This window comes from Cyprinus carpio, chromosome A2 (genome assembly GCF_018340385.1).
Source record: "Cyprinus carpio isolate SPL01 chromosome A2, ASM1834038v1, whole genome shotgun sequence".
Lineage (NCBI taxonomy): Eukaryota > Metazoa > Chordata > Actinopteri > Cypriniformes > Cyprinidae > Cyprinus > Cyprinus carpio.
In genome coordinates, this window is record NC_056573.1 from 22,566,365 (window position 1) to 22,581,187 (window position 14,823).

At 34.7% G+C, this 14,823-nt stretch overlaps 1 protein-coding gene across 3 annotated transcripts in view; it reads left to right on the top strand.

Annotated features, from left to right (window-relative positions):
• Positions 1 to 14,823, top strand: part of LOC109100706 (glypican-5-like) — a 99,112-nt gene that overhangs the window by 25,331 nt on the left and 58,958 nt on the right. For all 3 annotated transcript variants that reach the window (XM_042710991.1, XM_042710972.1, XM_042710983.1), the window contains exons 3-4: positions 1,891 to 2,609; positions 13,196 to 13,341. In XM_042710991.1, the coding sequence (XP_042566925.1) occupies positions 1,891 to 2,609; positions 13,196 to 13,341 (865 nt within the window). The remainder of the gene's footprint in view (positions 1 to 1,890; positions 2,610 to 13,195; positions 13,342 to 14,823) is intronic.

The following is a 14,823-nucleotide window of genomic DNA, read 5'->3' on the forward strand; positions in this document are numbered from 1 at the left end:
TTGTTTTTTTAAACAAATTTTAAATGCTTAAAATGTTTGTCAGGCCCCTGGGTTCTTCTGATTGGCCCATTGTTTTAAAACCAAAGTCGATGTGTAACAAAGTTTTTTAATTTGGCATCTTCATAATGTAAAACTCATGCCACAAGATTCTAAAACTGCAAAGCATGATGCAACAATAAAGAGATCTGTATGACGCACATGTACTTAGACCAAAAATTCAAAAGCAGTGCAGACAGAATGCAAAAACACATACTGTGTGAACGCCCTCTTATGGGGCCAGCGTGTTCAGACAAAGCTGTTGTGATTGGGGGAGTTTAGCTGTTGTCCTGGTCCATTGTGACGGCATTGATGGAAGCCTCCGCAGCTTACGGAGTGAAATGGAGAGCTCTGCTTCTGTGTGTGTGTGTGTGTGTGTGTGTGTGTGTGTGTGTCTGTATGTGTGTTGACCGGTCTCAATTTCGGTCCAGTTGCCGCTGTTTCTCCATCCCCTAACATGCCTTCAGTCTGACATCAGTGGCCTTAGAGAGAACGGCACCCTGGGTACAGCCTGTATGTGTGTGTGTGTGTGGTCATGCTCGACTTAAGCGCAGCTGAATAGACAGGCTGCCCTACATTAACAAACCACTAACCAAACACAAGTTTAGGCACATGTATGTGTGTTTGTGTTTGTGTGTGTGAGGTGTGAGAGAGAGAGAGGTTGACAGAAAAATCACAGAACAGAGCCACAGACATACCGCACTGACTCCTTTTCTCTCTTTTATCTGTCCTTCCTGTAAAACAGAAGTTTTGTGACTGGTTTTAAAGGAATAGTTCTGCTAAAAATGAAAATTGTTGTTTACTCACCCTCATGTAGTTTTAAACTTTCTTTTATAGAAAATGGACTTTATGGATTTTGTGGAAGAGAAAGTCTTCAGGATGTTTATACTGCTCTTTTTCAGAGAAATAGCAAAAAAAGGCATATAAAAGTAGTCCATACAGCTTGTGTGCTATATTCCAAGTCTTCTGAAGCTATGATAGCTTTGTTTGAGAAACAGAATAAAATTAAAGACATCATTCAATTAAATCTTGCTTGACGGCTATGGTCATCATTCACTTTCATTATTTGAAAATAATTAGTTTAATTTGGGGCATTCTGATTTGAACATCCTGTCATTTGTTTTCAGTGTACAGGCATCCACGTTTTTTGACATTTATCGCAAAGGTCTTCCCCTTGCATTTGTAGACAAAATGTAGAAAATGATAGATCATCTTTGTAGTTATTTGTGGGGAGCGCTTGTGATGCTTAAAGTTGACATGAAATAATAATAATTAAAAAATCACCCTTTCTTTTTTCTAAATGCATGTTATACATCTTATTGTGAGCAATTCATTCAAAAAAAAAAATTAACCTCATAACATTTAATCAAAGTGACATATGCAGGACTTCTCCAATCACTGAATTGCTTAAACCCTGCCCTTGGCAACATCGCATTCATCTGCCTCCACTTTTAAGTGCTATGCCAGCATCTCAAAATCCAGTCAACAACTGATGCATAGAACCAGGTCCCTGGCCCTAAACTGATAACCCATTACACTCGGGTGTGCGTCACAATACAGAAGAAAAGATCTTTCATACTTTCATTGCATTGCAAATTTAAACCAAAAATTAAAAGCTACACCAATAGCATGACTTTGGGGCAGAGCTTTCCAGTTGTCTGACCAATGGCTTGTAGCTTAGAAATTGCTGCTAGACAAATAACAAAATTAATTTTCTCAGTGCTTGTGTTTTGTATTAAGACTGTGTGTGTGTGTGTGTGTGTGTGTATGTGTGTATAGTGTTTTATTTTAAAGCTACAGATTTTTCTTATATATATATATATACATTAATTTAAATCTCAACTTCTCTTTCAGATACGTTCCAGTCTCTAATCACCTTCTCTCAGAATCACCTGACCTCTCTGTTCGAGACCACATACTCTTCCCTCATGTCGCCCATCTCCCCTCACATCGGCTCCCTCTTCACAGACCTTTCTCGCTTCCTTCAGGGCACCGGCAATGTCTCTGTTGAAACTGCTGTCCATTCTTTCTTTGACAGTCTCTTCCCGTTAGTCCACACTCGTATTGTCAATCCTGGCATGGCTGGGAGCATTGGGGAGGACTCTTATAATGGAAACCAGCTTGGTGACTGTCTCCGCATGACAAGGCAGGATATTAACCCCTTTGGGCCGCACCCAAAGGTGATGGCAGACACGCTTGCGAGCGCATTGCGGGCAGGCCGGGTGCTCAGCCTGGCATTCGGCATGGGGTTTAAAGTAATGAACGTTACAGAGACGGCGGAGTTGTCCAAGGAATGCACTCGGGCTCTGGTGCGCATGCATTACTGCTCTCATTGCCGTGGACTCACCCTGATCCGGGCGTGCAGCGGCTACTGCCTCAATGTCATGCGCGGGTGCCTGGCCAGCCTCTCAGAGCTCCACAACCCCTGGAGACAGTATGTCACTGTACTGCAGGATCTCACGCACATCGTTGCCGGAGCACACAACCTGGAACTTGCTTTGCTGGGGATCAAAGGTCAGGTTGAGGAGGCCATACTCTACGCTCAGCTCCACGGGCCTAGGCTAACTGCTACGGTGGGTGTCTGCATGCGTAGTTAAAATTGTATGCTGTGAGTAGTGGTTGACCTGATTTTTAATTTGTCCGATTTTATTTGGCAGATGCTGATTTTATTGATAGCAGGGTGCCTGGTATAAAGCCAGTGTAGACCCACATAATGTACCCTATTTAATTTAAAGATAGTACAAAATATTAACCAAAAACAGAAAAAAAAAAATATTTTGAAAATAATCCTAAATAATAAAATTATTCTTGATTCTTTCATTTTACTATAGTGTTTTTGAAAAATCAAGAAGTTAATGGAAAAACAAATAAATAAAATAAACCTAATGAATGGTGGAAAAGTTTTAGATAGTAAGTAACAATTACTGCAGTGGAATTTATATTTATTGTATGTAATATTTTGTTAAAAACAAACAAACAAAAATAAATAATTTAAAAATGCATAAATTTTTCATCAATGTATATTTATTTTATGTAATATTTTGTAAAAAAAAAGAAAAAAAAAAAAAAAAAAGAATTAAAAAATGCTTAAATTTTAACCTACTTAAATCTGTTAAATAGACAGTTTACTATGTTTGTAGCATTAAATGTTTATTAGATATTCAAAGACTTGAATGCGTATTTACTAAACTGCGTATTTCTTGTTTAAAATGCATTTTTGCTGAATGCTGACAATATAAATATTATATGTATATAAATATAATATATGTTAATATTATAGTGTTTGCATTTCAATTATCTGTTAAATAAAGACAGTAAACTAATGAAGGCAGCTCCTGTGTGTCTGCACTCATGTGCTGTCAAAATAAAAGTCCCGCTTCTGACAGTCCTCAGCCAACCGATAATTAAAAATGTCCAATATTTGTCAATAATATCAGCCTTAGTGATATATATATACAGGTCAATCACCAGCCGTAATGTTGTCGTAGTTCATCTTAGCAAGCATCTTTGCAGAAAATCTGAAAGCATGAAAATCCGAAAACGGTTCAGGCAAGTTCACTGTTTCTGCGAGATTCTTCTGGTGATTGGTGTCCTAACAAATAGTCTCTTAGGCTGCAGTTATCTGTTGTTGTGTAGTGTAGTGTAGTGTGTGAATGAGTGTTTGGAAATGACCCAACTTTATTTTTAGGCAGAATTTTGTATGTACATTCGTCACTGAGTCTGACACCCATATGTAAACACACTCTAAACATACAACCATAAAAACACACTTTAAATACACACTTCAAAGACCCAGCCAAAGTGATCCCAGGTCACTTTATTTGAAAAAAATAAAAAAATAAAAATCTTGCTGATCCCAAGCTTTCGAAAGGTAACATACCTAAAGCAGTCCTGTACTCTTTCTAATGAGATACTGAATAGATTCTTTCAGCCAGTAAAATAGATTTTGGGGTTCAGATTCTGTGGAGGAATAGAACCCTGCCTGCATTAAATGATGGAAAAGGCTTGGAGATTGTTTCTGGCAGGCGACTACTGTTTTCCTCTGCTGCTGTGTGTAAATCTCCACTGTTTTCTTTACAATCAGCAATGAGTTTGAGAGAAAATAGTGAGACTAAAACCCGCAGGACTGCCATCCTGGTAACAGACTCCATTACCCACAATGCCCTGCTCACATTATCTCCCAGTGCTTTTATCTCCTTGTATTCGGTTCTGTTAAAATAAAGCACAACATTTTTCCGCCTCTCTCATTTTTGTATTCTCCTTCCAAAGATCATAAACTGTAGTCTTCTCCACTCTGCAAATGTGTGTGTGTGTAGCCAGGATGTTATTAGAGGAATTATAGCAATGGTTTGATTTTCACTGGGATACTTTCCCAAACGGATTGCGGTTGGCATGCCGTCCCATCATGTGTGCTGCCTGAGAGGGCATGCTGCGTGTGTGTGTGTGTGTGTGTTTTCTGGGATCAAGTTTTAGAGGTCTGTCGAGACACTGTAGGTGCTGACAGCACTGGCTGCCCTCTTGCATGTCTGAAAGACTTCTATTGACCAGCGTTGCACGACTGGAATGAAGAGAGTGAGAGAGAGTAAATCTAGAGGTTTTTAAAAGCGGACTGGGGTATCTTTTTACATCTCTTCGGTCTTGGTGTGTAGTATGTGTGTGGTTTTAAATCCCTGTTGATCAGGTCTCACACACATGTACCTTTGGGTTTAGGTGATGCTGGGTTGTGATACCAGCTGAAATTGGGTAATGTCATGTATATTTGTGTGCAGGTATGTGTCTTGCATGCAATGCACATTCCTTTCATTGTCTTTTTTAATTCTGGAATGTCAGTGCTGGTTAAACAATTAGAGAGCGCAGCTTTCCTCCATTGTTCTTTCTTTTCAGGTAAGGGCCTTATGTGCTTATTCTGGCCAAAATCTGCCCACTTAGACAGCAAGGGGGCCATATGACAGACAGGTACAGTGACCAAACATGCAATACGAATTTATTATGTGACGTTTATAAGAGGGAAAATCTGAAATTGGATATAAACCTAAGACCCAAAGCGTAATGTATACAGTAGGTGGGATCAAGGATATCTTGTTTACTTGCCACTAAATCAATGTCCACCACGCAGTAGGATTCAGTTTTCAGTTCCGAAGCATCTCTAGAGGACCCATAAATCATTTTTTTTTTTTTAAGTTTTGATAGGAAAGTGTCAGCTCTTAAAAAAGTAAAATTAAAGCCAATAATAATAATAATTATTAATAGAATGATTTCTGAAAGATCACGTGACACTGAAGACTGCAGTAATGGCTGCTGAAAATTCAGCTTTGCAATCACAGGAATAAATTACATTATAAAATATATAAATAAAAAAAATTATATTATTCCTATTGTATAACTGTTTTATGACTGAAAATGGTTGAAAATCATTTCTACCCCAATCTACTCCAAACATCTAAACAGTAATGTACAAAATAATAATAAATAAATAAAATATTATATAAAATATAATTCTATGATATAATTCTATAGTAATATAACATTTTATATTGTAGATTTCAACAGGATTATGGTCCATTTATAATTCTACTGCTAGACTGAATGACAGGATTTACACCGCAATGTTATTTCCCAACTGGAGATGGAACGGGACTGTAGACTTGAGGTCAGAGTTCATTTGAAGTGTTGTGATGTCTCAGTGTCGCTAGCGTGGAAACAGACAGTCTTTATGGTGACTCGTAATTGCTGTGCCTCAAAGTGGCTGCTGACAACTGTGAGCGCACATCAGACAAAAATTAGAAAAATTTAATAATTCATTATCCGATGTCCCAAGCAGTTAATGTGCTGCTCTACCTTATTTCCTCCGAGGTTTAACTGAGGGCTCTAATTACAGTCTTACACAGGAATTTTAATAGTAGCTTGTGCTTTTAGATAATGGAAACAAGGCCCCTGGGATTATGAAAGATTTCCAAAGCCCTGAGCACAGACGGCCATGAGAGAGGGCTCGGTAAAAGAGCCCTGCGTCTCTTACTCACCTTCCTCTAGCTCTCATTTATTTATTTTTATTAATTTATTTTTATTTCTCTTCACTTTCTGTCTCTTTCCACAAGTATTATGTAATTTGGCATCCTTTTGTCTTAGATAATAGTTCATATAAATATTTCTAATATTTCTGTTTCTTATATTTGTGCCTCTAATGAATCAAAATAAATATTTCTAATAAGTTTTATAACAAACAAACAAAATAAATAAAAAAAGGATATTTGTGCCTCTAATGCATCATAATTTTTGCCTATTCCGCTCAAATCACACCCCAAAGGCTGTTCTATAATTTGGATGAATAGAATAGAAAATAAAATAAAAAAATACAATAAAAAAAAATAAAATAAAAAAAAATGTTTTTGTCATGATTTGTTTTTAAAATAAAACAATATTTAAAAAAAATGTATATAATCTTTATATTATTAAAAGGATCATGGATCATCTGGAATTACTTCTTCAGCAACAAACAAAAAAAAAATATTCTGTTGCAATTAATGCTTTCTTAAAAAAATATTGAAAAAAAATAATAAAAAAAGGATCATGGATCATCTGGATTTTATTTTATATTAATTTCAGTTACCAGTCTCAGATGATTAACTACTAACCCACAAAACCCTCCGGAGAAAAAGAGAGAGAGAAATCAGCAGCTTGGGTTTAAATTGTGGCACATCCAATGTTTTATGTTTTGCATTTGAAGAAGCTGACTGGAAGTTGTAAATGGAATTTACAACCATGAAACGAACAAATAACAAACACACTGTCTGTCGCAATGGATATTTCTAAGCTGTGCATTGCTGTATGTTTCCTATATGCTATTTGTCTCTTCAGTCTGTCTCAGCCAAGTTTGTGGTCTGGACACACACTCCACCTCAGAAAGCTTCCCAGATTTAAATCATTCTCTGTCATAGTTGTCTTAAAAAGCTTCTCTTTACTAACACACGGGCGCTGAGGATCTGACCCCAGACTAGCTGACTCAGTGGCTGTTACGCTCACTTTCCTCGCCTCTCTCCTCTCCTTTCCTCTCCTCATCTTGTCCCTCTCCTCTACTATCCTCTAAGATCTCCTTTTCTCTCCTTCATATTTCACTATAAACCGTAAATATTCTGTTTACGGGGATATTTTCTGTTTCTCTGCAGTTTGTCATTGATTCAATGGATTATTGCATTTTGAAAAAGAAAAAAAAAGAAAAAAAAAAATGTATCATGGATTTATTGCATTTTGGTGAAAAAAATGATACAATTTTATAATAAATCTTTGATAATCATAATCTGGATTTGAATTTTTAATGTTATTATAACCTAAAGATGCTATGTGAAAGTTTGAAACAGAAAATAGTGGTTTTCTTCTTGCCACTTTCTTGGTAAAGAAAACACATTTTTACTCAAATTAATCAAAATATATTTACATTTTGGAACCAAACTCTTCATATACATAATACAATAAAAAGAATGTGGAAAATAAAAAAGACAGCATAAACAAATAAAGCAAAAAAAAAAAAAAAAAAAAAAATAAAAAAAAAAAAAATAAAATAAATAAATATATATATATATATATAGTGTGTGTGTGTGTGATATATATATATTATATATATATAAAATAAAGCAAAATAAAAATATATTAAATTAGATTAAGTTAAAGTATAAAGTAAAAAATATATAAAAGAAAAAAAAAGTCTAAAACAAAACAACCAAAATATTTAAACAAAAAATAAACTTAAGCTAAATAAAAATATTTTAAATTATATTAAAGTATAAGGTAAAAAATATATATAATAAAATGAAAGTACAAAATAAAGTATAAAACTAAATTAAAATAAAATAAAGTAGAAATAGTAGTTTTTCTAGTAAGCCATAATATAATTATTGCTGTCAAACGATTAATCGTGATTAATCGCATCCAAAATAAAAGTTTTTGTTTACATAATATATGTATGTGTGCTGTGTATATTTATTATGTATATATAAATACATGCATGTATATATTTCAGAAAAATAGGTTATGTTTATATATTAAATATATTTATTTATAATATAAATTTTATGAATATAAATATACACATGCAAATACATGTAAATAGTTTCAAAATATATACTGAATGTGTGTGTATTTATATATACATAATAAATATACCCAGTAAACACATATATTATGCAAACAAAAACTTTTATTTTGGATGCGATTAATCATGATTAATCGCTTGACAGCACTAAATATAACATGACATGACATGACATGACATGACATTATATAATACATAATATTTATATACTTCTAAGTTTACTTAAACCCTAATTGAGATCCTCACTGATTTTGTGTCAGATAAATATTCTCTGATGTGTGAAATAAATTACATGATTACTGTTATAATTTTTTTTACGGATAAGAATAAAATAATTGTGTTCATGAAATGTTCATATTCATAGATTCTTAAAATATCTCCTCCAATATTTATAATCCAAACATTTCTAGACAGATTCTCGTTTCCTCTTAATAAATCAAAAGGACCCGAAGTCCATGAAATCCTAGTGCATCAGTGCATATAATAATTTCCTGTATCCATACATTTGTAAAAATAAAATAAAATAAACCTAGCATGAACTGTATTTAGCTAATTAATTTTTTCTTAGATAATAGTTCATATAAATATTTCGAATAAGTTTTATAACAAACAAACAAAATAAATAAAAAAAGGATATTTGTGCCTCTAATGCATCATAATTTTTGCCTATTCCGCTCAAATCACACCCCAAAGGCTGTTCTATAATTTGGATGAATAGAATAGAATAGAATAGAATAGAATAGAATAGAATGTTTTTGTCATGATTTGTTTTTAAAATAAAACAATATTTAAAAAAAATTTATATAATCTTTATATTATTTTTCAAATATTAAATAAAAAATCATACTACTTCCATTTTCAGATTTCATTGCTGATTTGATGTACTTGATATTGAACCGTAAGCTTGGCAAACGGTTCTGTCTTTCCTTATGTAAGTAGAAAGGAAGTAGCTGACAAACTTAATGCAGGATGCTCAAAAACAATTTTTGGAAATTAGGTAAGAAATCAACCTATGAATGCCTTCTTATAGTTGTCTTTGCTCTTTAAACCTGGATGGAGAAAATATTTTAGCAATTTTTAATCATTTTCTCAGAATTGTGCTGTTGACGTACAGCACATGTAAACTGTTTACTCTGTTACGAGAGTAGAATGCATGCAGAGATGCAAGGTTCACAAACAGATCTCAGACACACACACACACACACACACACACACACACACACACACACACACACACACACACACAGACACAGATCATTAATCAGCTGATTTTGTATGTGTGAGTATCAGCGTGGCAACAATGAAGCCAAACAAAGCAGCCAGAGAATCACAGTTCAAGCACACACTCAAGCCAGACCTACATGAAAAACAACTGCTAACTAAACAGTGAAGCTGGCACAGCCACAGCCTTATTCTGAACACTGTTTAATTCAACACCACTGAGACGCACTGTGATGTTATTCAAACAGAGCTGACATTTAAAAAGCCATTTTGGCATTTCCTCTTTTCAAAATGTGAAAGAGCGGTAAGATATATTTTTTAAAAACAGTTGTAAGCTATCTATCTATCTATCTATCTGTCTATCTGTCTGTCTGTCTGTCTGTCTATCTATCTATCTATCTATCTATCTATCTATCTATCTGTCTATCTGTCTATCTATCTATCTGTCTATCTATCTATCTATCTATCTATCTATCTATCTATCTATCTATCTATCTATCTATCTATCTATCTATCTATCTATCTATCTATCTATCTATCTATCTGTCTATCTATCTATCTGTCTATCTATCTATCTATCTATCTATCTATCTATCTATCTATCTATGTTTTGGGCAAGAGAGCACTGAGAAAGTTGTGCTACCTCTGGAGCGGATTCTTACATCAACATACTTCATCACACACCATCACCACAGCATGTAACTCAATACTCCCCCAGAGAGGGACTTACAAAAACATGACGACTGAAGGAAAAGCCTGTCTTTAAAACAGACAGTCCTCTATAGAAGATATAGTTTGAGCAGTTGGCACATATAAAGATCACATGCCTTAAATTAGCCTTCCTCATAGCACCCTGTAGTAAAACTGCAGCCAATCACCCGCTTTCAATATACAAATACACAGTCCGTCTGTTACTCAAGGCCAGGCGCTCACAGCTCCCGCATGTGTCTTCCTCTGAGACTCCATCCACATGGGATAAAGCACTGTTCAGACCCTGTCTAATCACACCCGGAATGTGTCACACGTTGGCATCTCACAGATATTACAAGGACGGACAGGTGCACGCATACTCGCCAGACAAGAGCAGCTCTGCTTTCAACAGTATGTAATTGAGTAACAGTTGACCAGTGGACTGACCCACTGTGTTTAGCGTCACAGATCAGGGTGTCGCTGAGGTCAGTTGTGCCCCTCTCTCACACATGGATGTTTAATGCCTATTTTCACATGCTTTCGATTCTTATTAAAGATCTGTTTTTGTTTAAGACTCTGGCTTTCACCATATATATATATATATACACAAACACACATTATATGACCCATTGGATGATTGACAGGTGAGTTAACTGTAGTAGAAATCACCTCTCAGTCATCCACTGTGCTAAAAAAAAAAGGTTTTGGCCACCTCTGAGTGTTGATAAAATGAACAAATCTCAAAATATTCTGGACCCTGTTTACAGGAGGAGATCGGGAGAAGGCCATTGGGTTCATTCTGGGCCGCAGACATTTTGTTTTTACCATACAATGTCTGTCATGTTTTGGAGAGAACACTTTGTGGATTTATTGAATTTTTATTAACTTATAAAATTAGCCAAGCCTTACGGGAAACAATTCCCAGACTTTCCGAATGGAAAATAATTTGATACTGGGCATAGGAAACTTCCGGAGAGTAATTCCATCCATGCATAAAGAAGCTCATGTAACTGCATGAATCTCAGATTGTTAGGATATTAAAAGAGTTTCTTTATGCTTGAATCTGATTATTTTTTTAAATGTGCAGAACTGCACTTTCTAACCTCAATTACATAAAACTGACTAGGATGAAGAAATTACACGTGGAACAGGATAAAATGCATGACGGTTCAAGGATAACCACTGTGTATTAGAGATTTTGGTCCAAAATTCACCACTGAGTTTATTTATGGGGAAATGATGGTTCCCATGCTGTTCGTCAAAAAAGGAGGATGAAAAATATTTACAATAGAGGATAAATCAATAAACTACACAGAATACAACAAAATCAAAACACAAATATTTTCCAGCACTCCCACATTTTTGGTCGATAACCATAATGCCTCATTCCCTTTATGTTCAATGGCTTCTAAAAGTAAGAGAAAGACACCGATTCAGTTTATTATTATTCATTAAATAATGAATTGTTTAATAATGTTTGCACAAGCTATCAAGTATATTAAATGTACTTGTATCAAATATCTTAAATATACTGTAGTTTAATAAATGTTATAAATGTTCTTTTCCTTTAGCCTGGTATTATGTCAAGAAAGACATCTGATTCTTAAAGACTCTCTGTGTGTGTGTATGTTTTTTGAAAGAGGTGCTATTTGTGGATTTTGGAATAAAACTTGTATCATTTTACTAACTGGTAGTGAACAGATTGATTCAATGAAATTTTTAGTTTTTATTCAATATTAAGAAGTGAAACAGTAAAGTTTGTGGAGCAGATGGAGTTAAGTTTCATCGCTGCGTCTGAACCCATTTTTGTGGTAGTCAGTCTGGTCATTTCTTTGCATTCAGTAAAGGCTCATCTCAAGCCTAATACTCTCTTCCTCACATGTATTTTTAGATTTACCTTAGGACTTAGATTTAATTATTTAGGACATTAAGTAAACATATGAACTTTTCTACAAGTTTCCCCAAGTCATTTTAGGAGTTTTATATTATTGAGGGCTTTATCATAAATGTAGTCTTCTCAAGTGTAGTGAAACATTGGCCTGTTAACACAAACATTCTCCATAAAACTGTATATAAAATGTAAAGTCTTTTGACTTCTGAATGTCACATCACTTGTCATTTCTTTGTAATTGTTTTTTTTTTTTTTTTTAAATTTACCAGCAATTTCTGAGTAAAAATAGTTTATACTCTCCGAAAAAAGGTACAAAGCTGTCTCTGGGATGGTACACTAAGGTACAAAAGCTAAAAATGTACATCCTTTGAACCTTATTTAGCCCTAAATGGTGCATATTAGTATATAAAGTGTACATATTAGTACCTTTTGAATGGATACCGCCCCATTGACAGTTTTGTACATTTCTTTTCAATCTTATAGCATTTCTTTCAGTGCATTTATCCTGCAGGGTTGCACCTTGTTATTCATTCAGGTTGTAAAGCGAGTGTCGGACAGAAGACTGTCTTTTTCCTGACCTCCAACTTCACGTCCGAGCTCCTAGAGCAATGACAAATGATGCAGAAGATAAGGATTTATTAATGCCAAATAAAATTGTCATTATTAAAGGTGACTGATAGGAGAGGGCAGAAACTGAGGGTAATCATTTGGATCGCTGTAGTCGGGTCTGCTTTGACTAATGGACTGGTGACGTCTGCTGGAGCTTTTAGTGGGATGAAACGGCATTGATTAAATGTGTGTTTGAGAATGAGGAAGAGACAGAGGTGAAGGAGGTGTAGATATAAAAGCAAATGCAAATTGAGATCCTGTGTTAAAGTAATAGTCTCTAATGAGATAAACTGGTTTATACACAGACACACGTTTGTTTTTCCATCATGGCAGGGACTTTTCATTGACTTTTGTTGTTATTGCTGCTTTCCTTTTGGAGACCGTTGGCTGCTTCCCATAATGTAACTGATTGCAGGTTTTACTATGCTTGAGGACATTTGATCCCTAAAATGAAGGCAAAACCAGAGCCACACACACACACGCTGTCTCTGTCTAAGGTCTTAATCAATTCATTCATTCATGGCTTTAATGTGATCTGTTACTGTCTCTACTTTGCCATTAGAGTTTCATTTATCACAGAGACAAACACACTTACGTCACCCATTATGTCTTCCTGAAGGGACATGGCATAACCCTCTCTCATTTGTCTCTCTGTCTTTCAGGTGGATAAGGTATGTGGTCACTCTTCAAATGTGTCTTCAACCACAGTCAAAATGTTTCCTCCAACTTCAGTCACACCACCACCTGCCAACAGCTCACAGGACGTTCCAGGAGCCGATAAGATCGGCATGTTGGCTCACCTTCACAGGTTAGGCTGGATCCTCTGTTCTGTCACCAAGACTCATTTATTGAAAAACTAATTTTTACAGCTCTTTGATACTTAAAAGTCTTGATGTAGAGTTTTTTTTTGTAATCTGAAGATCTGCCTTTAAAAAATAAATTAGGGATGCACCAGTATTTAAATGAATTTGCCAATCTCGATAATTGATATGACAACCGATATTATAAATTTACTGGTAGTTGACAGGTTATAGTTAATCTAAAACTTTATTTTAAAATTTTGTAATATTTTTATATAAATTATAACATATTATATTAAATATTATATTATTATATAAATTATTAATAATTGAGAAATGTATATTAAATGTACATTGCATATAATATTTTATTTTATGCATTATTTATTTTAATTTATGTATTCCTTTGTGTTTATTTTTAACCCTGCTATTAATTGTTGACATATCATGGTCAAACTATTTGCCAACATCCCATATTCTGTATTTTTTAAGGGTTCATTATTTAATTTTTGAAATGATTCAAAACATTTAAAAAATGTATTCCATCTATTTTACTATATAATACACTTTTTGTAATCTGGCATAGAAAGTGTTATGACATGTACATAAAAACTAACCTCTATTATCTGTTTATATCAGACCTATTCCAATAATAAAAGCACTAATACCGAATGATATGGCTATGACTACAGATATATTGTGCATCTGTGTTAAAAACTCCTCTGCTAGGCCCGTGATTCCTTGCTGTCTGAAATAAGAAACGTCATAAAGTGTGTAAATATACATGCAGGTACACACACTTTGGTCAAACAGACACATTTACCCATTTGGCAGGTGTCTCTAAAGACCCTGATTTAAAAGTATGCTATTGGACATTTAACTAAGTGTCTTCAGACCCAGATCTTGAAGGTCCTCACACACACACTGCAGATGGCCATCACTAAGTGGTAGGCTGGCAAGGACAGTGCTGTAACTGGCACTGAGACTGTTGCCTGCAGGAACACAGAGAGATAAATGGATTAGAGGTTTTTTTCCGGGTGTGCAAGAGTCGGTGGAGCAGAGGACAGCAAACACTCATCACCATACGGATGACATCATCTCTCTGCACTAAAAGCCTTGGAAATGCTCTGACAAGCAAGAAATGAAATGTGTAACTTCAAAATGTACAATTATTTTTAAAGAATAGCTAGAGTGATCCATCGTTATTAAGATCAGAGGTCAGAATACAATGTTATACATAGTTAAATAGAATAAATTATAATGGACTGCTAAGCTGTCTGTTACATCCATGTTGACTCTCCATCGACTGAATAATGGAGCTCAACAGCAGAGTTCTGGAAGTAAAAAATCTTAATTCATAGTTAATTTCGTGGATACATTTAACTAAAGACATTAGTAATGTTTTTGAAGCATTAAAGCAACACTAAACACAGAATGATTTGATTACATAATTTGTAGTGCTTTAGGGAATGAGTTAATTCCCTGAAAAT